This window comes from Homarus americanus, unplaced genomic scaffold (assembly GCF_018991925.1).
Source record: "Homarus americanus isolate GMGI-L3 unplaced genomic scaffold, GMGI_Hamer_2.0 scaffold55640, whole genome shotgun sequence".
Classification (NCBI taxonomy): Eukaryota; Metazoa; Arthropoda; class Malacostraca; order Decapoda; family Nephropidae; genus Homarus; species Homarus americanus.
In genome coordinates, this window is record NW_024713650.1 from 1,686,793 (window position 1) to 1,710,040 (window position 23,248).

The 23,248-nt window shown below is 44.2% G+C and overlaps 1 protein-coding gene across 1 annotated transcript; it reads right to left on the bottom strand.

The window, feature by feature from the left end:
- Positions 1 to 18,736: 18,736 nt before the first annotated feature.
- Positions 18,737 to 23,041, bottom strand: LOC121872982. Its single transcript, XM_042376169.1, has 2 exons — positions 22,070 to 23,041; positions 18,737 to 19,250 (listed from the first exon to the last, which is right to left on the bottom strand). Exons 1-2 carry the CDS (start codon positions 22,713 to 22,715, stop codon positions 19,081 to 19,083), a joined length of 816 nt encoding a protein of 271 aa, XP_042232103.1. The 5' UTR covers positions 22,716 to 23,041; the 3' UTR covers positions 18,737 to 19,080.
- Positions 23,042 to 23,248: the final 207 nt, after the last annotated feature.

The window sequence follows — 23,248 nt, forward strand, 5'->3', positions numbered from 1 at the left end:
CACCTGAGACTAAACAGGTAAATTTATCTTGCTAGCTAAATAATCCAGGTATTGCTAGTCATTATCTTCACTATTTTATTCACGTCACTTCATTCACCTGTGTTCGTTCATAATTTGCTATCCTCCTTCATTCATCAGCCAAGAGGGACTCATTCACGTCAGGTTATTCATAGACTCACAAGAGTGTAGTAAATTCATTCATTCATTCAGTATATACACACACACACACACACACACACACACACTAGACCAGTACACTGACTCACCCAGAAAACATTCATACAGTGACTCACAGTAAATGACTCACTCTTAGTCACGACACTATATTGGGACAAATTATTTACCTTAATTTCAAAGTTTTTTTTTTATAAATTGTTTAGTTAATAATAATAATAATAATAATAATAATAATAATAATAATAATAATAATAATAATATAATGTTAATAATAATAATATAATGTTAATAATAATAATATAATGTTAATAATAATAATACAATGTAATGTAATGTTATTGTTGATGAGTTAAGTATTTCGTTAATTTACGATAGTCTGTCTGTCTGTCTGTCTGTCTGTCTGTCTTAGTTCCTGAGACAGAGATCATGTTATTATTACATAGATGCTTGTAGGAAGGAGGTAGTAGTAGTAGTAGTAGAGGGAAGGAGAAAAGTAAAAGCAGTAAGTAGTGGAGGTAGCAGAGGACAAGGAGGTAGTAGGAGGAGGTAGAGGAAGTAGAGGTCACCAGCAGGAGGTAGAGGTAGTAGAGGTCACCAGCAGGGAGGTAGAGGAAGTAGAGGTCACTTGCAGGAGGTAGAGGTAGTAGAGGTCACCATCAGGAGGTAGAGGAAGTGAGAGGTCACCATCAGGAGGTAGAGGTAGTAGAAGTCACCAGCAGGGAGGTAGAAGTAGGGAGAAGTCACCAGCAGGAGGTAGAGGAAGTAGAGGTCACCAGCAGGAGGTAGAGGTAGTAGAGGTCACCAGTAGAGTAGAGGTCAACAGTAGGAGTGTAGAGGTCACCAGTAGGTGTAGAGGTAGTAGAGGTCAACAGTAGGGAGGGGTAGAGGTAGTAGAGGTCACCAGTAGGAGGTAGAGGTCACCAGGTAGGGAGGTAGAGGTCACCAGCAGGAGGTAGAGGTCACCAACACACTGGCTCCTCTATACACCATTATTATACTATACTCAGAGGGACTCATCCTGTTCCCCTTATTTTGGCAACAAGCTTTAAGTGTGTCTGTCCGAGTGTCTGTCTGTCTGTCTATCTGTCCGTTTTCTGTCTGTCTGTATGTCTGCTTGTCCGTGTTTCTGTCTGTGTCTGCTCATATTGCTTCTATTTATTTGTCGTGTGTGTGTGTGTGTGTCTGTCTGTCCGTCCATTTAAATCTTGTCTGTCTGTCTGTCTATTGAAATCTTGTGTGTCTGACTGTCTGTTTATATTGATACTATTTATATATATTTCCATGTAATTTGTCTGTCTGTCTGTCTGTCTGTCTGTCTGTCTGTAATACCAATACTAAACTAACTCTTTATGTAAATTATATTAAAAAGTTTCTAATAATTTCTATACCATTTATATCACTTTTTCTAAACCTGTGAAAATTGTTTAAAATTATCGTAAAAAAAATAGGCTTTAGTAATTTGGTTTATTGTAATTGTGAAGAAAAAATAATAATGATAAATTGTTATTGTTGTTTTGTTATTGTTGTTTTCCTGCTGTGATTGGATACATACATACATACATACATACATACATACTCTCTCTCTCTCTCTCTCTCTCTCTCACCGTCACACCACCGAGGATGGGACTCAGGTGCCGCCCTTCCGTCCACCTCACCAACCCTCAAATTTCTATCTTTTTTTTTTTACCAATCTAATTCCCTCTTCTAAACCTCTAATTCAATTTCAAAAACTCTTAGATTACTTTTAAATGTGTGTGTGTGTGTGTTTTTTTTTTCGGTGTGTGTGTGTGTGTGTGTGTGTGTGTGTGTGGGAATGTTAGAACGCGACAGGTGCACAACTCTCTCACACACATGGGCCGTGTGACTCATCTCACTGTCTGTCTACAACTATTACGTCATTATTATATAGTTTTAGTGACGTCACGTGAAGCTATGACGTCACGTGGAGGTGTGACGTCATTTACAGCAAATATTAGTGTGTTAATACAGTAATGAACCAGAGGTGTGAGACAGGTGAGATAGTGAGACTTAGAGACAGGTGAGACAGTATGAGTGCGACAGGTGAGACAGACAGGTAAGACAGATAGTCGTCAACACTCGTTGTACTGGGATTAAAAAAAAAGACTCGTACTTTATATCTCCCAGGACGAACAACGATGACCACCCTGTGAGGTAATAATTACTGTCTTCACTCAACAGTGTGTCTCTTTGTCTGTCTGTCTGTCTCTCTCAACCATTGTCTCTTTGTCTGTCTCTCACAACCATTGTCTCATTGTCTCTTTATATAAGGTCCAGTTTTTACCCCAGGACGAATACTATTATATAAGACAAGAGATAAAACGTATTATATTTCCCAGGACGAATGAGGCAGATTTTTTCCCCAGGACAGACAAAATAAAAGTATTTTCCATGTTTTTTTTCCACAGGATGGAAGACATAATAAGAAACTTAACTATTTCTACTCCCAGGACGAACAGTATAAGGGAATGATAGGTAAATTACTATTCCCAGGATGAACTACAGTATATCTTTTTTTTCTCTCCAGGATGAACGACATATAGGGGAGGCCCTGAGGGACTTTTTTCCCAGGATGAAGGAGGTGAGAGGGAAGGGGCCATATAGGGTAATCTTAGCGGCGTAAATTTGACCGGAAGTTACTGGCGTGCTCGAGGCTACTGCCCCTCCTACCCATCATCCTGCTCTGATTGTGGGAGAAGTAGGAGGAGGAGGGGGTGCAAAAGGAGGAATGGAGTGGAGGGAATGGAGATGGAGTAAGAAGTAATGGTGGGAGAAAAAGAGGACAAGAGTTATGGAGGAGGAGGAAGGTGGCGGTTAAAGTCTTCTCTAATTATGGAGGAGAGAGAGAGAGAGAGTCTCCCAAGTTAAAACACAGGTAAGAACATACCTCTCCCCTCCTCAATCCCTCCTCCCACTCCCTACTCCTCCTCTTCTTCCTCCCTTCTTCCTCCTCCTCCTCCTGTGGTCACACCAGCGCCAGTAATCACGAGCGGAAGGAACTACCAATTGGACTGGTGGAGAACGATGCGGGTACCAACTTCCTCGACGTGTCAATGTCCAGCCAGCGTCCACCCACTCGACCCACCCAGCCCACTACCAACCCACCCAGCCCACCCATCATTAACACTACCATCACCACCACAGTATACTGACCCCATCAACCTTGCTAGTATACTGACCCCATCAACCTTGCTAGTATCTGACCCCATCAACCATGCTAGTATACGGACCCCATCAACCTTGCTAGTATACTGACCCCATCAACCTTGCTAGTATACTGACCCCATCAACCTTGCTAGTATACTGACTCCATCAACCTTGCTAGTATACTGACCCCATCAACCTTGCTAGTATACTGACTCCATCAACTGCAGTATACCCCATCAACCTGCTAGTATACTGACTCCATCAACCTTGCTAGTATACTGCATCAACCTTGCTAGTATACTGACCCCATCAACCTTGCTAGTATACTGACCCCATCAACCTTGCTAGTATACTGGCCCCATCAACCTTGCTAGTATACTGACCCCATCAACCTTGCTAGTATACTGACATCATTGCAATATACTGACTCCATCAACCATGCTAGTATACTGACCCCATCAACCTTACTAGTATACTGACTCCATCAACCTTGCTGGTATATTGACCCATCAACCTTGCTAGTATACTGACTCCATCAACGCTGTATACGACCCCATCAACCTTGCTAGTATACTGACCCCCATCAACCTTGCTAGTATACTGACCCCCATCAACCTTGATAAATAGAACACAAGTCTAACGACCCAACCACCTTGAACCACCACCAACCACCACCTTGCTTTTTCACGCACCTCTTCTCCTGGGAGCGGACACCGTCACCTTCTCACAGGTAATTGCTTGTTCCTTCCGACTCGCCCTTTTAAAAGTCTCCTCTGAGTCATTAGCGGTCACTCGGCCGTGCGCTGGACACTCTCCTCACGCTATCCTGGGGTCTCCTTCACGCTATCTTGGCCTCCTTCACGCTATACTTTGGGGGCCCTTGATATATCCTGGGGGCCTTTGATGCTATCATATGGGGCCCTTGATGCTATTCTGAGGGTCCTTATGATATCTCTGGGGTCCCTGATGCTATCCTGGGGGCCTTGATGCTATCCTGGGGGCCCTTGATGCTATCCTGAGGCCTTGATTATTCTGGTCTTTATCTGTGTCTGACGCTATCGCCACCTGATGCTATTCTGGGGTCCCTGATATCTTTGTGTCTGACGCTATCCTGGGAGCCCATGCTATCCTGGGCCCTTGATGCTATCCTGCCTTGAGCTATTCTGATCCCTGACTTTTCCTGCCATCTGGGGCCCATGCTATCCTGGGGCCCTTGATGCTTAGGTCCCTTGATATCTGTGGTCTGACGCTATCCCGAGCCCTTGATGCTATCCTGGGGCCCTTGATGCTATCCTGGGGGCCCTTGATGCTATTCTGAGGTCCTTGATATCTTTGTGGTCCGACGCTATCCTGGGGCCCTGATGTATCTGAGGGTATGTACCTGGGGCCCTTGATGCTATTCTGAGGTCCTTATGATATCTTTGTGGTCCTGACGCTATCCTGGGGCCCTGATGCTATCCTGGGGGCCCCTTGATGCTATCCTGAGGTCCTCATGCTATCTCTGGGGTCCCGAAGCTATAGAGTCCTACGTGCTATCTTTGGGGTCCTTCACGTTGTCTAGGAGTCCCTTGAGGTGCCGTGGGGTCCTTGACGCTATCTTGGGGAAAGGAAAGAAGAGAGAGAGGGCAGAAGAGGTAGGGAGGGGGGAGGGGGAGGAGGAGGGAGGTAAGAGGTGAGGGATATGAATAAGGAGAGAGAGGATGAGTATAGAAGAGAAGAGATAGAGAGGGAGAGGAGGGAGGAGAGAGATAAGAGGGAGAGGGGGCAGGAGAGGGAGGGTTAGTGATCGTTGGTTCTCAGAGTGTTTAGCGTGGGGGGTGAGGAGGAAGAAGGGGGAGGAAGGAAGAAGGAGGTCAACCTTGCAAGACTGACCACTGTTCAGTCACCTCCCCTCCTCCCCTCCTCTCCCAATTCTCCGGTTTACTCACCCGCCACTTCCTCTCCTTCCTCCCTGCTTCCTCCTCCTCCTTCAGTACCTCCTCCACCCACACCTTCAGGAAGGCCAGGTATTTAAGGTGATAGTTGACGGAGAGAGAGATGACCTTCGGGGGGCGTGGCGTCACCAGCACCACAACAATGACGGCGTGACGCTCCCCCACCTGTTGCTGTGACAGGTGTGCCTCTCACCTCTCACCTGTCCCTAACTTCACCTCTCACTTCTCCCAGACCTCTCACCTCTACCAGCCCTCTCACCTCCACCTCCTCCCAGACCTCTCCTCACCAAACCTCACCTCTTGCCTGTCCTAGCCTCACCTCTCCTGTCCCTAGCCCCTCACCTCTCACCTCTCACCTGTCCTAGCCTCCACCTCTCACCTGTCCTAGCCTCACCTCTCACCTGTTCTAGCCTCACCTCTCACCTGTCCTAGCCTCACCTCTCCACCTGTTCCTAGCCTCACCTCTCACCTGTCCCTAGCCTCACCTCTCACCTGTCTAGCCTCACCTCTCACCTGTCCCTAGCCTCACCTCTCACCCTGTCCTAGCCTCACCTCTCACCTGTTCTAGCCTCACCTCTCACCTGTCCCTAGCCTCACCTATCACCTGTTCTAGCCTCATCTCTCCACCTGTCCTAGCCTCACCTATCACCTGTCCCTAGCCTCACCTCTCCTGTCCTAGCCTCACCTCTCACCTGTCTAGCCTCACCTCTCACCTATCCTAGCCTCACCTCTCACGGACCTGGGGAGGGGGGTGAAGAGGTCGTTGGAGACGTTAACTAAATACTCTAACTAAAGACCCTTGACAAAGAACGGAAGGGTGGGACACGGACCAGACCATGGTGTGTGACGGTGGTGTCTGATGTTTGAGTGGTGCCAGTAGTAGTTTCTCCCTCCCTCCCCCACTCCCACCCTCCTCCCTCCTACCACCCACCCTCCCTCCACTACCCTCCCTCCCCTCCCTCCACTACCCTCCACTACCCTCCCTCCCTCCCCTCCCTACTCTCCCTCCACTACCCCCCCTTCCCCCTCCACTACCCTCCCTTCCTCCCTCCACCACTCCCTTCCTCCCTCACTACCCCTCCCTTAATCCCTCCCACTACCCTCCCTCCCCACTCCCTTCCTCCCTCCACTACCCTCCCCTCCCTCCACTACCCTCCCTTCTCCCCTCCCACTACACTCCCTTCCTCCCTCCACTACCTCCCTTCCTCCCTCCCACTACCCTCCCTCCACTACCTCCCTTCCTCCCTCCACTACCCTCCTTCCTCCCTCCCACTACCCTCCTTCCTCCTCCCTACCCTCCTTCCTCCCTCCACCTACCCTCCTTCCTCCTCCACTACAACACCACCAACGTTACTTGATAGCTTACACTCACTTCCTTCTGTAAACCTGACCCTCCACACACACACACACACACACACACACACACACACACACACACACACACACACACACACACACACACACACACTATCCCACATACATACATACATACATACATACATACATACATACATACATACATACATACATACATACATATATACATACATACACTATCCCTACACACACCTATCACCACTCAGGTCATCTGGTTTCCCTCCTCACCTGATGGGCTGATGGGATAACACCCTCCCCCTCCCACCTGAATGGCCACCCCCTCCCCCCCTCCAGGCCCCCAACCCCCCCATTTGAATAACTAATGTGAATTCTTTATGCTGGAGTCCGTCGGTCGGCAGGTGTGTAGGTTACCTTAATAATGTATGGAGAATACGTGTGTGTGTGTGTGTTAACTTACTATGTGGTCCCTAACCTAACCTAACCAAACCTAACCAAACCTAACCAAACCTAACCTAACCAAACCTAACCTAATCTAACGAAACTTAACCATATTCTACCCTACCCTAACCAAACCCTAACCAAACCTAACCATTTCCCCCAACACTAAAAAAAATAAATAAATTAATCTCCCTCATTCAGTTATATCAATTATGCAAAACACTTTACAGGTTAACGAAGGGAGGGGGCCCCCATGACGGTAACTTAAGGGGTCATTTGAGGGTCCAGAGGGTTCACTGAGGGTCCATTGAGGGTTCATTTGGTAGGGATTCATAACTCAAGGTGTCACTTAAATTCATCATGGGTCATTAACACCTGTGGCGGCCAAGAGATTCTCACCATTATGGTAATGATGAGTATAACATTTTATTGTTTTTTATATATATATAGAAAAATTCGTGTTTGATAAATTTGCCTTTATTCTCATCTCATAACTCACTTCATAGACTCATCTCATAACTCACTTCATAGACTCATCTCATAACTCACTTCATAGACTCATCTCATAACTCACTTCATAGACTCATCCCATAACTCACTTCATAGACTCATCCCATAACTCACTTCATAGACTCATCTCATAACTCACTTCATAGACTCATCTCATAACTCACTTCATAGACTCATCTCATAACTCACTTCATAGACTCATCTCATAACTCACCTCATAGACTCATCTTAAAACTCACTTCATAGACTCATCTCATAACTCACTTCATAGACTCATCTCATAACTCATTTTATAACCTCACGTCACAATTCACCTCATAACTCATAAAAGTCTTGAAAAAAAATCAAATACGGAAAAACTCATAACTCAAAACTCACAAATATTAAGACATCAAGTGAATAAATAAATATAACACTTATAATAACCCCAGACTTAACCAAACCTAACCAAACCTAACCTAACCAAACCTAACCAAACCTAACCTAACCAACCTAACCTAACCTAACTCCTACGACATTTTTGTGGCAGGATAACGTGTCTAAAGCATTAAAAAATAATAATAATAAATAAACCACAAAATGTAAATAAAAAAAAATTAAGAATCCCACGAGAATTCTTTTGGGGGGGGGTGGAGGTGGAGGGTGAGGGAGGGGAGGGGTGAGGAGAGGAGAGGGGAGGGGTGAGGAGAAAGGGTGAGGAGGGGGAGGAGGGGTGAGGGGGGTTAATTTGACCAACAGAAACCTTCAGCAAATTATAGTAAGTTAGCATAAAGACAGTCGCCATTATCACTACCTGTTGGAGTAAGCGCCTCAGGTACACCCAACTCTCCTACCTGTCAGCCCACGCTTAGTCTTACCTTCCTTAATGACGAAAATATTCCCTTCTAAATGACGAAAAAAAATCCTTATAAATGACGAAAACGAAATATTCCCTTCTTAATGACGAAAATAAATCCTTCTTAATGACGATAACAAAAGAATCTATAGACGAATCTGGGTTAAATCTGAATACCAGGTTAGATCAGGTTAGGTTAGGTTAGATCAGGTTAGGTTAGGTTAGATCAGGTTAGGTTAGGTTAGGTTAGATCAAGTTAGGTTAGGTTAGATCAGGTTAGGTTAGGTTAGATCAGGTTAGGTTAGGTTAGGTTAGATCAGGTTAGGTTAGGTTAGGTTAGCTTTACGTTGCCCCCCCCTGCCTTAACACACACACAGCTATAAATTCATCAGACACTAACCCTACAACCCTAAGTGGGGAACCAGTAGTAATTTGTGGTGATTTTTATGTGAACTACCGCAGGGCTCTCTCCCTCTCTCTCTCTCTCTCTCTCTCTTCTCTCTCTCTCTCTTCTTTCTTTCTTCCCTCTTTCTCTTCTTTCCTACATCTCTTGCTGATCTATTCTTCATCCTTCCTATCTCAAGTTAGATATAGGAAGGAAGGTATGAGGGAAGGGAGAGAAGGAGGGAGGTAGGAAGGAGAGGGAGTGGAGGAGGGAGGAAGGAGAAGGAGGGAAGGAGGGGAGAAGGGGACTGTACATAATAAGAAAGTGAGTCACAACCTTTCTCCCACCCCTCACCCCTCACCCTCACCCCTCACCCCTCACCCTCACCCCTCCAGAAGCTAGATATAGGCTGATGGATGGATGGATGGAGGGAGGGAGGGACAAAGGGAGGGACGGAGGGAGGGAGTAATAAGAGGCTGACAGAGGGAGTAATCAGAGGCTCAGGGAGATAGGGAGAGGGTGGGAGGGAGGGAATAGCAAGACGCTAGCCACAAGGTATAAGACTGGCAGGGCGTCACACTAATTACCAGGTGTCACAAGTGGTTTATGTCCCCCGGCCACCACCACCACCACCACCACCACGCACCACTACCACCACCACCACCACGCACCACTACCACCACTATCACTACTACCACTACCACCACCACCACGCACCACTACCACCACCACCACCACGCACCACTACCACCACTATCACTACTACCACTACCATCACTACCAGTACCCTACACTTGGCCTCCTACCATGACTATGCAGGGTGTAGGGTGTAGATGAGGGGTCAGGTAGCCTTCTTTAATATCAGGTGTGTTCGATCACTCTGGCCGCATGTCACCGTGACCTGTGGCTCGAGGCTTCACACAGGAGGAACGAAGATGATGAGAACAGAACATACACAGAGAGAAGCCAAAACATCGGGTGGGGTTGGGACTAGAAAAAAGTTCAGTAGTAGTAGTAGTAGTAGTAGTAGTAGTAGTAGTAGTAGTATGTATTAGGATATTTAATTTTAAGGTAATAAAATGGCGGCGAAAGTGTGGCTATTGGGGGAGGATGGAGGTCACGTTCGTAGTCGTACTAGTAGTATTAGTAAAAGTACCAGCAAAAGAAGTAAAGTAGCAGGGTCATTAATCACCGTTTTAATTAGTGCACTAACTACCAGTGACCATCCAACTACCTACCGGAAGTTCAACAAAGAAGTCCCATCTCGTCCATGTTTTTTATGAGCATGTAAATGACGGTACACGTACACACACACACACACACACACATACACGCAATTTTAACCCAACCTGTTCTTACTTGAATAATAATAATAATAGTAATAATAATAACCTATGTACTGTGGTATTTTTCTGTAGTGAGAGAGAGACCTCAGCTAGCGTCTCTCCCATAATTGTTCAGAAACTCCATCACCGGAAGCCACACAAAGACGTTGTTCTTATGACTAACAAACAAAGCTTTGGGTCTGTGCCACGTTAACAAGACAGCCTCCTAACTGATAACTGATAAGGTAGAGTCTCAGCATAATTAAGTTGACATATTCGAGGTTGTTTGTTTACGTTAGTTTAAGTAGAGTCTCCGCGTGATTCTGACACCATATTGGATGTTATTCTTGTGTTTTAAGTCAAGTTAATCAGTTAAATACGTTTTTATATAATAATATCTTAGGAAAAAACTTCGGGATGATTAAACTAACCTAACCTAACCTAACCAAACGATACTTAGGAAATATTTAACTTTACCACCGAGGTTTTGTGGAAGTTTGTGGTTTTAGTGTGTGTGTGTGTGTGTGTGTGTGTGTGTGTGTGTGTGTGTGTGTGTGTGTGTGTGTGTGTGTTTTACTTCCTTGGTGTAAGACAAGCCTGAAATATGGGACTTTTTTTACCACAAAGACATTTACATATTGGAGTTATTACGCCTCAGGCAATGACTTCTATCCCGAGGCAGTGAGCCTTAACCCTGAACACGTGGAGGTTAGGTTAGGTTAGGTTGGGTTGGGTTTGGCTAGGTTATAGATCTTAAGGGCCACCTGAAGATTAACCACCCTAAAGCTAACTTAACTCTACCCTAACCTAACCACAAAGAGAAACCCAGAAATACCCCTAAAATACCCCCCCCCTTCCTCAGGTGTACCCAGGTGAGTCAAGTATACCCCCCCTCCCCCCTCCCAGGCCCCCCTACAGGTGAGACAAGTCCCCCAACACCTCCGGCAGGTAACACGACACATTTTCCCAGAACCTGTGAAAACTTCCCTACCTGAAGATGTCCTCGACCACCCCCACCCCCGCCTCCTTCGGCCACTACAGTCCCTTCCTTTATGGTAATATTTGATGTCTGATGAGATGTCTAGTGTACACCTGTCACTTGTGTACTGTACAGCTTGGTTTAATGTTCCCGCGTGGTTGTACATTCCTCGTTCATGTGTACATCGTTGCTGTGCTTAACATAAGATGGTGGATCGTGGGACAAAAGCATAAGGGATCTCTTTAGCTATACTTGGATGAGATAGTGTACACTCTTAACTACTGCTGTACACCCCTCCCTGCTGTACACCCCTCCCTGCTGTACACCCCTCCCTGCTGTACAGTACATCACAAAATAAGCCATCGGGGTGAGTCCTCCCCCAAGAGCTTTCCTTTTATGGTAATATTTGACACCAGGAGGGGATGCCAAGGACAGGGGGTCGACTTTCCCTCCTTCTACCCCCTCCTTCCGACCTCCCGCCCTCCACCTTCCACTTAACCTCCACCTCCCTCCGTGTGTGTGTGTGTGTGTGTGTGTGTGTGTGTGTGTGTAAGAGGAAGGAAAAACACCAAAAATTAAATAAAACACCACCTTTGTATCATTTATTGTGTTCAGGTAAATTAGGCCGCCCAAGCACCCTTAATTACCTCACCCACCTGTGTAATTAAACTCACAATAATTCGCACCAAATACATCGCCCCGTAACTAATACAATACCTGACGGGGAGGAGGGTGGGGAGTCAACACTTCACAAGATATGCACCCACACGCCACCGCTGCTCTCCCCACCAGACACCACACCACCTCCCTCTCCCCTCTGTCTCGAACTAATAATAGCTGCCATCACACACGCTTACAACTCCTCCCTCCTCCTCCTTCTTCCCCCCTGGCAGCAAGGTCCTGGTCTTCTCACTGACGCGCCCTCACTCAAAAATTGACCCCATGCAGTCGTCTTAATGCTAAAAAAAGGTGATTCAAAACTTCTTATACGCGCTACGAACACGTCCCAGTCACGTCTAATCTAACCTATCCTATCCTACCCCAACCTAACCTAACCTAATCTAACCCAATTCTCTTACTATCAGGTCCCGATGTTCCCTCCCGCCACAACAGCCCAGTGATGTATGTATGTAATAATAATAATAATAAACGGTTTATTAATAGAGTTGCAGCCGGTGGCTGAAAATATACAGACTTACATTTGATTTAGACATAATGATATAATATGCATTGAATACATTTACAGGGCTGTGCAGTACATAAATCAGGAGTTGTTTATTATTTTAACTATAGATGGGATGGTGCTGTTCTTATATCTATCGGTGCGGGCTCTTATGTGTGTATGTATGTATGTATGTGAGATGGTGTTAAGTATAGTGCGGTGTGGTGGTCTCAGTATCCGTACAGTATACAAACAGAGCGTCGGGTCACTATACTGCACCTCTGATATACTGTACAAGTGTACAGTTCACCTATACTGAGGGGCCCAGAACCTAGCCTTAGGGGACTCTTTTGACAGACCCCTAGAAACTGGGGACTAATAATACCCTCATTGAGGTCTTAAAATCCAGCCCTGAGGAACACATCAGCCCACTGGTGACCAACGCCTCTGATCCATACACCATGGTAAAGAACCGGGCCCTGGGGTCTGCCTGAAGGAACGATAAACCCGTCATGTACAGACACACACACACACGGTGCCCTACAGTCATGCCCTGAGGAACAACACCCCCTACATCGCCTGGGGGAGAAGGGAAGGAGGGTACGGGGATGAGGAAGAGGGGGTAGGAGGGAGGGTAGGGGGATGGGGAAGAGGGGGTAGGAGGGAGGGTAGGGGGATGGGGAAGAGGGGGTAGGAGGGAGGGTAGGGGTAAGGGGAGGTGACCAAGATCCCCTCCTCACCCCCCCCCTTATATACGCCTAATGGTCGCTTCTCTACCGTACGATTTCTGGTCATTTCCGCACGCGTAACAAAACCACATCTCGACCTCATTGTCTCTGGCCGCGTCACTTCTTGGGTCATAGGCCTACTGGAGAAGTCGCTGCTGGTGGTGCTGGTGGTCTGTCCCCCTCTCCCCCCCTCCTAGTGTTTACAGAAGCTCCATGTTGTTGGCACCTCGCCCCCCACCCTCTCTCCCCCCCTTTCCTCACGCCCCTCCTCACATCACGCCACCGCCACCAGCCCCCTCCACACCTCCCTCCGCTTCCTCTCTTGTAGTGGTCCCTTGTGCTCTCTATCTATCTATCTATCAAGTTATCAAGCTATTATCTATCTATCTATCAAGCTATCATCTATCTATCAAGCTATCAAACTACTATCTATCTATCAAGCTATCTATCTATCTCTCTCTCTAAGAACAAAAATACAAAAACACCCAAACCGGAATGACATAAATTCACCTCAAAATGGCCTCCAAAATGGCGGAATACCAACACCGAGACTGGACCTTTAACCACCACAACTACCAACACCACCACAACTACCAACACCACCACTACCACTACCACCACCACCAGAGAGAGAGCTTGTAGGTGGGGGTGTTGATACAGGGAGAGGGTGGAAGTGCCTCAGCATCCACACTAACTACCATCAACTACCCACTTCCACCTCCCCCTTTTTTATTTTTCGTTCTTCTTCTTTTTCCTTCACTCCTTCCCTCTTTCCTCACCCTCTCCCTGTTTCCTTCACTCCTTCCCTCTTTCCTCACCCTCTCCTTGTTCCTTCACTCCTTCCCTCTTTCCTCACCCTCTCCTTGTTTCCTTCACTCCTTCCCTCTTTCCTCACCCTCTCCCTGTTTTCCTCCTTCCTTCTCTTCCTCCTCCTCGTCTCTGGATCAGGTGGAGTCTGACTCATTGTGGACTTTTAAACTCATTAACTCTCTCTCCCTCCTCCACTCTCTCTCCGTCCTCCACCACTCTCTCCCTCCTCCACCAATCACCCTCCCTCCCTCTTCATCACCCAAGTTCCTCCCTCCTCCTGTCACCATCACCTCTCTCTCTCCCTCACCATCCCCTCAGTTCCTCCCTCCCTCCCCTCACCATCACCCCAGGAGTCAGGTGGGGGAGAATGTGGCCCGGGGCGACGGAAGTCACGTGCGGCGGGGAGAATAAACCTGAGTTTTTGTGCTGTAGTGACTCTCCCCTGCGGCCATTACCAGGCGTCCATATAGCACCTAGTGTGTGTGTGTGGAGAGAGAGGACACACACACACACACACGCACGCACGCACGCACACACACACACACACTTCCGTCTGGTTCAGGTGAAAATAGATTTTACATTCTGGCTCGTGTCTCTCTCCCCTCACCTCCCCTCATCACCTCTCCTTACCACCCTCCTTCTCTACTCGTTCTTCTTCCCTCTATTTACCTCACCCTTCCCTTCTCCCTCAGTCTCTCTCTCCCTCCTCCTTCTTTCTTCTGTTTTCCTCCTCCTATTTCTTCTTTTCCTCGCCTCCTCCTTCTTCTTTCTTCTTCCTCTCTCCCCCTCCACCCCTCCTCCCGGGGTGATAACTCAGGCATGTCCACCCAGGTCTTGCAGATGTGTGTTAGTTTTTTTTTTTTTAGAGAAAGTTAGGTGAAGGAAGATTAGAGGTGGGGGAAGGAAGTTATAGTTCGGAAATTGAAGAAATTCAGGAGGAGGTAAGAGAGGGCGGGCTGACCGCCTAGCTACGTGAGCTAATAGTGTGTTAGGGTTGTGTCATGGGTTAGTTATTGTCTGTCAGTACAGGCACTAGACATCCTACCCTGTTCCATATATGGGTGTTTTAAGGGCCTTATTTCATATTCCGCCGACCCTACTGGCGGATGCTGGTCAAGGGAGGTTGTCTATTGCCTGGCCGTGTAGATCGGAGTGGTAATGGACCTCGCCTTATCTCCCTCCCCTCCTCTTCCCTTCCCCTCGCCCCTACAGCACCTCCTGTATAAACATATCACACCCACAGCATGTGTGTGTGTGTGTGTGTGTGTGTGTGTGTGTGTGTAATAATAATAATAATTAACGGTTTATTGAAAAAAGTTCTGCAGCCCGAAGGCTGAAAATATACATTGGACATAAATGACTTATTACGTATATTAGTGGTTTAACAAAAGCCTTCATGAGAGAAAGGTAAAGGAACATACAGTGAACATACAGATTAATGTTTACAGTGGAGGTCACGTAGATCATGTGTGCTGAAGTGTTGAACAGCAGACACGTAGTGTAGTAACTCCCTCACAGATGTGTGAGTGTGTGTGTGTGTGTGTGTGTGTGTGTGTGTGTGTGTGTGTGTGACCTCGTTAATGTACACAAGATTTACACACAAACATATACAACAACTCTTCCACAAAAAAGTCATCACCACCACCAACAAAGTCATCACCACCACCAACAACAGTCATCACCACCAACAAGTCATCACCAACTTGCCTCCATTAATACCTGGAAACTTGAAAAGCTGGAGGTAAACCAGATTCATTAAGACCCAACAGGTAAGAACGGCCCAGTGTTATGTTTCATTATATACATAAATATACAGGGTGTACCTGTTAAGGCGGACACTACCACTACCACCACTACTACCACAACCACTACCACCACTACCACAACCACGCACTACCGCCACAACCTCTCTCTCTCTGATTGAGTTTGATTAGGTTAGGTTGGGGTTGGTTTGGTTAGGTTAGGTGGAGACAGTACAGGCGAGGAGGTATGGCGGGGCCGGGAGGGCGGAGGGGTGACAGGTCATGGGCGGCAGGTACAGTCACCTCACAGGTAATATGAGCCGCCCACTGACAGGACAGGTGGGATGGTCGCCGTAGGGGTGGGAGAAGGTGTGGGGGGGTGATGGGAGAGGTGGAAGGGGGGGGGGTAGGTGGAGGTGATGGAAAGGGCAGAGAGGTGTGAGGGTGATGGGAAGGGGTATTGGGGTGATGGGAGAGGGGGAAGGAGGGGGTGTGAGGGTGATAATAACAATAGCAACAGCATAGAGAGAGGGAAGATGTAAACATATAAATAACATAAATAACAATAAATTATAAAAAAAATAAACCTCTTTTTCTCACCTACTATAAAAATCATATATTTGTATTTCGTTAATATAAGTTATAAGAGACATAGGGACTTGTCTTGTATGATAGCTGTTATAGTATAGACACACACACCTGTCACAATCAGTCATGGATGAAATAACACACAGACGTGACAAACACCTGACTCCCCACCATCTCTCATCTCCCCATCACAGTCGTAACACCATATACATTACCTACACACACTCTAAACACAGTAACTTCACAAGGTCACCAGGCACAGCAGTTAATAAGAGCTACACCTGTCTAAACTTTCCACCTGCCAACACCTGTCTAAAATTTTCACCTGCCAACACCTAAGCCCTTCATTAATTAGCATGGCCCTTGATCACCCACCCACCCACCCACCCACACACACACACACTCACAACACACACACCCCCCCACAAACACACTCACACCACACACACCTTACCTGGTAACTCCCATAAGGTAAGGATCCCAATAAACAGTCTCTTGCACTACTGATCTGCCTCTCTCTCTCCCTTCCAGTCTTATATACCATCTAAACTGCTCCATATAAGTGTTCGAAGCCTCACGTGTTTTATACCAGGTTTAATTGGTTTAGGTGTTGTCCCGCTCTCTATTGTGGTGTATGTGTGACGTGGCGGCTATTCCTTTAACAACTACCACCATTACTACCACCATTGTCATTACCACCACCACTAAACACAAACTATCCCCCCACCATAAACCACTCACCCCCACCTCAACACTCCCATCCATCCATCACACACAAAACCTCCCCCCCCTCCTTCTTCACCTCTCCCCCCCTCCCTCACTAAGACACAAAGACATGAGGCATCAGGTAGGCGTGACTCATCTTCTAGGACCCCCCACCGTCACCCGCGCCCACCACACACCCCCACCCGCGCCCACCGTCACCCCCACCACACACATACATACAAAAACATTTATATACAAATATATACATACATACATACAGTACATACACACACATCAACCAACACACACACATTCTGGCCCCTAAAACAAACAGACAGACATAGAGCCCGTCAAGGTGAGCGATAGATTATCCTTTCTCACCTGTCAAATACCTGAGCCCCGTCTATCACTGTGATGGACGGCAGGTGGTGTTAGGGGGAGACGGTAACCTGCCCCACCCACTGGCACCTGTCTACAACCATCTTACCTAAACTAACCTCACCTAACTTAACCTAACCCACTCCACCCACCTCACCTAACCCACTCCTCTCTTCCTACAAATATATTAACATTATAAAGATAATTACAGTATTAATAAATATAAAATCACAATAATAATTAATTTGAAATAAAATCCCTGATAAAATCTGGTAATAAAAATTCATATTAATATCTGGAAATAAAACCTGGTAATAAAATCCTTAATAAAATCTGGTAATAAAATCCATAATAAAATCTGGTAATAAAAATTCATAATAATATCTGGAAATAAAATCTGGTAATAAAATCCCTGATAAAATCTGGTAATAAAATCCCTGATAAAATCTGGTAATAAAAATTCATAATAATATCTGGAAATAAAATCCCTGATAAAATCTGGTAATAACATCCCTGATAAAATCTGGTAATAAAATCCTTGATAGAATCTGGTAATAAAAATTCATAATAATATCTGGAAATAAAATCTGGTAATAAAATCGGGCACAATAATAAAAACCAAGTCCTATTTCCTAAGTTTTTATTTACATGTACAAAATTACTGTAATTAAAGCTTTACCTTAGCAAAATGTTTTAAATAACATAAAATAAACATTACAAAAGACTAGATAATACAGTTATTAATCATTACAGAGAAAGAAACAGACAGACAGACAATAAAACCCAAAAGATAATAATGACAAACTTATTAAATCCTTCAAAGATAAATGAGATGTAGGAAATAAGATCAAATAAACAGAACAAATGTTATTATCATCTAAGTTTACAAACACACACAGCAGAGGTAGTTACGTACGGTTAAACATTAAATATTTAAGGGTAACATGAAGAATAGCACACCCCAAATTCATTTATTTTACCTGTACTAATACTATACGTTAATGTTTTGTGTATATATATGGGAGTGAGGTGTGGTAGGGTAGGTTAGATTAGGTTTGTATGAAGTTAGGTTAGAATTAAGTCAGGTTAGATTAGGCTAGGATAAAAATAGGTTATAATTAAGTTAAGTTACATTAGGCTAAGATAAAAATAGGTTATAGTTAAGTTAAGTTACATTAGGCTAAGATAAAGTTAGGTTAAGTTAAGTTACGATGAGGTTAAGTTGGGTTAGGTTAGCATTAGGGTGTTTACTCATCAGGTACAATAATGAAAACTGGGGTTCCTAATCTACACCTGACCCCCTACTCCATTTATAAATTACTAAAGCCAACACCATATACTAACACACACACAGACACAGCTTCTCTCATACACAAACTTTGACTAGCACATTCTGAATAAACAATAATAACTAAATAAAGCCCGTTAATTCTTCTTTGTTTACTGTTTACACATATTTACAAATCACTGCCAGTTAAGGAAAGACTAGTTTACATTCATTTACAGTTATTCTCCCCAAAATAAATAAATTAGTCTCCATCTTGTTTACACAATTAAAGAAACAAAACAACTGAACTTGGAATACCCAAATTATTTCCTTTTAAATTGTGTAACTTCCTGTGATCTGAGGCAACACATCTCTCTCTCTCTCTGTAGTGTACTAGGATGTGCTATAGTGTACACAACATATAGCATTCTTCTAGACAGTTACCTGCACAGTACTAAGATGTGCTTAATGTACAGTACACCGCCAACAACATCCACCACAATCTCCTGGAGTCTAAATGAAGTTCCTCAACACAATAATCTTCTACAAGTTGGAGGAGGACGTTTCTTGAAGTTCCTCCTCCTTGACACCAAACCTCTACTACAACTTGGCCCTCATGCTCGAAGTTGGAGGAGGACCTTCTTGTGAGGAGGTTGGTGGAGGTGGTCCTGGAGGCTGGAGGGCGCAGGACGCTTCTTGGTGAGCTGTGTGTGGTGGTGGTGGTGTGTCTCTCCTGCTAGGGGACTGCTGCTGGCTGCCAAGGTCTTCTGAGGTCTCACGTAATCTGTGTAGAAAAAGAGGAGTAAAAATATGAAATTACATTCAACGTCAGACCTAATTATTGTGTTATCTTTATCGCCTAAGAAATAATAATTTTAATAGTAAACTGAACGCGACTATTTAATTTTTAAGGTATATTCAACGTGGCTAATTAATTTTGGCATTAATTGGAATAAAATCGTCATCACTATATATCAACTGCTATAGTATTATTATTCTTTTATAGTATAACTTATATACTTAACACTATCATGACTATTGTGTATATATAACTGAGGTAATTAATTAACAGGTAAATAGTAGGGTACATGTAATTGTGAGATTAATTATACCACCTAGCTTCTGTCAACAGTATATATCGTAATTAACATTTCTGGTGTTTTTCTGTAATTATATTGTATTTTTTTGTTTTTTCTTTGATTATATTGTGGTGTTGGTGTTTTTCTGTGATTGTTTTGTATTTTTCGGTGTTTTTCTGTAATTATATTGTGGTGTTGGTGTTTTTCTGTAATTATATTGTATTTTTGGTGTTTTTCTGTGATTGTTTTGTATTTTTCGGTGTTTTTCTGTAATAATATTGTGGTTCTGGTGTTTTTCTGTGATTATATTGTGGTTTTGGTGTTTTTCTGTGATTGTTTTGTATTTTTCGGTGTTTTTCTGTAATTATATTGTGGTGTTGGTTTTTTTCTGTAATTATATTGTATTTTTGGTGTTTTTCTGTGATTGTTTTGTATTTTTCGGTGTTTTTCTATAATTATATTGTATTTTTTTGTTTTTTCTTTGATTATATTGTGGTGTTGGTGTTTTTCTGTGATTGTTTTGTATTTTTCGGTGTTTTTCTGTAATTATATTGTGGTGTTGGTGTTTTTCTGTAATTATATTGTATTTTTGGTGTTTTTCTGTGATTGTTTTGTATTTTTCGGTGTTTTTCTGTAATAATATTGTGGTTCTGGTGTTTTTCTGTGATTATATTGTGGTTTTGGTGTTTTTCTGTGATTGTTTTGTATTTTTCGGTGTTTTTCTGTAATTATATTGTGGTGTTGGTTTTTTTCTGTAATTATATTGTATTTTTGGTGTTTTTCTGTGATTGTTTTGTATTTTTCGGTGTTTTTCTATAATTATATTGTATTTTTTTGTTTTTTCTTTGATTATATTGTGGTGTTGGTGTTTTTCTGTGATTGTTTTGTATTTTTCGGTGTTTTTCTGTAATTATATTGTGGTGTTGGTGTTTTTCTGTAATTATATTGTATTTTTGGTGTTTTTCTGTGATTGTTTTGTATTTTTCGGTGTTTTTCTGTAATAATATTGTGGTTCTGGTGTTTTTCTGTGATTATATTGTGGTTTTGGTGTTTTTCTGTGATTGTTTTGTATTTTTCGGTGTTTTTCTGTAATTATATTGTGGTGTTGGTTTTTTTCTGTAATTATATTGTATTTTTGGTGTTTTTCTGTGATTGTTTTGTATTTTTCGGTGTTTTTCTATAATTATATTGTATTTTTTTGTTTTTTCTTTGATTATATTGTGGTGTTGGTGTTTTTCTGTGATTGTTTTGTATTTTTCGGTGTTTTTCTGTAATTATATTGTGGTGTTGGTGTTTTTCTGTAATTATATTGTATTTTTGGTGTTTTTCTGTAATTATATTGGGAGTGGTTGGTTTTTTTCTGTAATTATATTGTATTTTGGTGTTTTTCTGTGATTGTTTTGTATTTTCGTTGTTTTCTGTAATTATATTGTGGTATTTGGGTTTTCTGTAAATTATATTGTATTTTAGTGTTTTCTGTTGTTGTTTTGTATTTTCAGTGTTTTTCTGTAATTATATTGTGGTTTCGGGTTTTTTTCTGTGATTGCCTTGTATTTTTTAATTTTTTCTGTGATTAATTTTTCTTCCACGTTTGAACAAGAAATATGAGGTCCAGATTTTAGTCAAACCTCGTACACAAACAAATATTCTCACAAAAGTTACATCTTCCAAATCACTGTCGAAACCTAACCTAACCAAACCTACCTAACATAACTGACTAGCTACTTCAAAACTACTATAACTATAAACCTACCTAACCAAACCTACCCTAACCCTAACCAAACCTACCTAACCAAACCAAACCTACCTAACCAAACCAAACCTACCTAACCTAACCAAACCTACCTAACCTAACCAAATCTACCTAACATAACCAAACCTACCTAACCTAACCAAACACAATAACCTTGCCCCAACCATTAAACGAATATTAACATTATTATTATTATCATCGTCATCATCAAGGTGCACAATGGTGGTGTTATGGCGTGAAACTGTCGTAGAGGTTACTGATTGTTTACATAATGCGTCATCAGATTTCACCTTCACGTTACCTCAGATCATGTGCACAGAATAACACTCCTTGGGGCGTGAGGGGGGGGTTGAGTGGGGGGCGTGAGGGGGGTTGAGTGGGGGGGCGTGAGAGGGGTATAACTTAAATCCTTCATGGGTTTGATGTCACAAACCTAACTTAACCCAACTAAATTTAACCTAACTTAACGTAACCTATTAAAGCCTAGCCTAATGTAGTCTAACCTAAACTAACCTAACCTGCGAGTTAACATCTAGCAGTGATAGTACAGTAACTAACACAGGAATATAATAAAGATGTTAACTGTGTGTTACGTTACAAGGTTGTGTGTGTTAGGTGATAATGTTAACAGTTTAAAGATGTGTGTTACGGCTGTGTTAAATGACAGTGTAGTTACGTCACCACTACAGTATAAACATGACCATGTGTTTAGCCTCCACCTACACTGACTCGTCTTCTGTGTGTGTGTGTGTGTGTGTGTACGTGACTCACCTGTGATGCTGGTCTGGCGGAGTCTGGAGGTGTGTGGAGGTGGTGACGGGACCTCCTCCTCCACTGCGGCGTCTCCTTCTCCCTCCACCTCCACACCAACTGTCTGTCTGTCGCTCTCAGCTGGTTGTCCCTGGCTGTCTCCTTGGGCTGTCTGTGAGTTAACATGCTGGCTGTTGTCTCCACCTGTCTGTGCGTCTGCTGCCCCCGGACTGTCTTTCACACGCAGCTGCTTGTCTTCCTCTGCTGTCTGTTTGTCTTGCTGGCTGTTGTCTTCACTTCGCTGACAGTTTTCTTCGGTTGTTTGTTTGTCATTCTCGGTCGGGAGCTGGGAGCGAGGGAGGTCAGGTGGCAGGTGGCGGCAGCGTGACGCCCCGCCGCCGGCCCCGACAGGTGTGTGAGGACAGATGTTCCCCGGACACCTGTGCAGGTCACTCACCCCACTAAGACTCACCGAGAGGTCGTTTACAGGTAAAGTGAGACAGGTGTTCAGATCGTTTTGCCGCTGATCGCCACCTGCCGCGCCACCTTCAGGATCAGTAGGCGTCCAGTTGAAGCGTCCTGAGTGCAGAGGGACGCCCATGATGGGGTCAAAATTCCACTTTTTGGTGAAGTCCTCGGCGGAGATGGTGAGGAGGGATTCAGCCATCTGGAGGTTACGCTTGGAGTCGTTGTCTCCCAGGATGGACAACGCCCTCCTGGCTCGCCCACGCTTGAGGCTCAACCTTCTCCTTACTAGGCTGTAGCACTACCATGGTACAGCACCTCCTCACCACTACAAGACAAGACCCTCCGCCACTCTCGCTTCACCACTCACAGTAACTACCACCACTACGACAAGTGTTTCCCTGTGGTGGTGGAGCCTCGCATCTGTCACTGACGCGTGGGAGGCTAACTGCGTGACCAACCTCTCCTAACAGACGCTCAGGAGGTACTGAGGGATGCGACTGGCGAGTGGGCGAGTGAGTGAGTGAAGCTGTGGGGGCTCGCGACGCTCACCTGAACCAACCATCTCGCTTTTGTAATTTTGTATATTTTTTTTACCTTTCTCTCTAAATCCTCCCATTAACACCAAGGATCACCCGTGACATAAACCACCACAAAATACATCCACTGACACCAACATTTCTTTACATAAACCAAATATATAAGATTTTTTTAAATATCATTGATTTTGGCAAC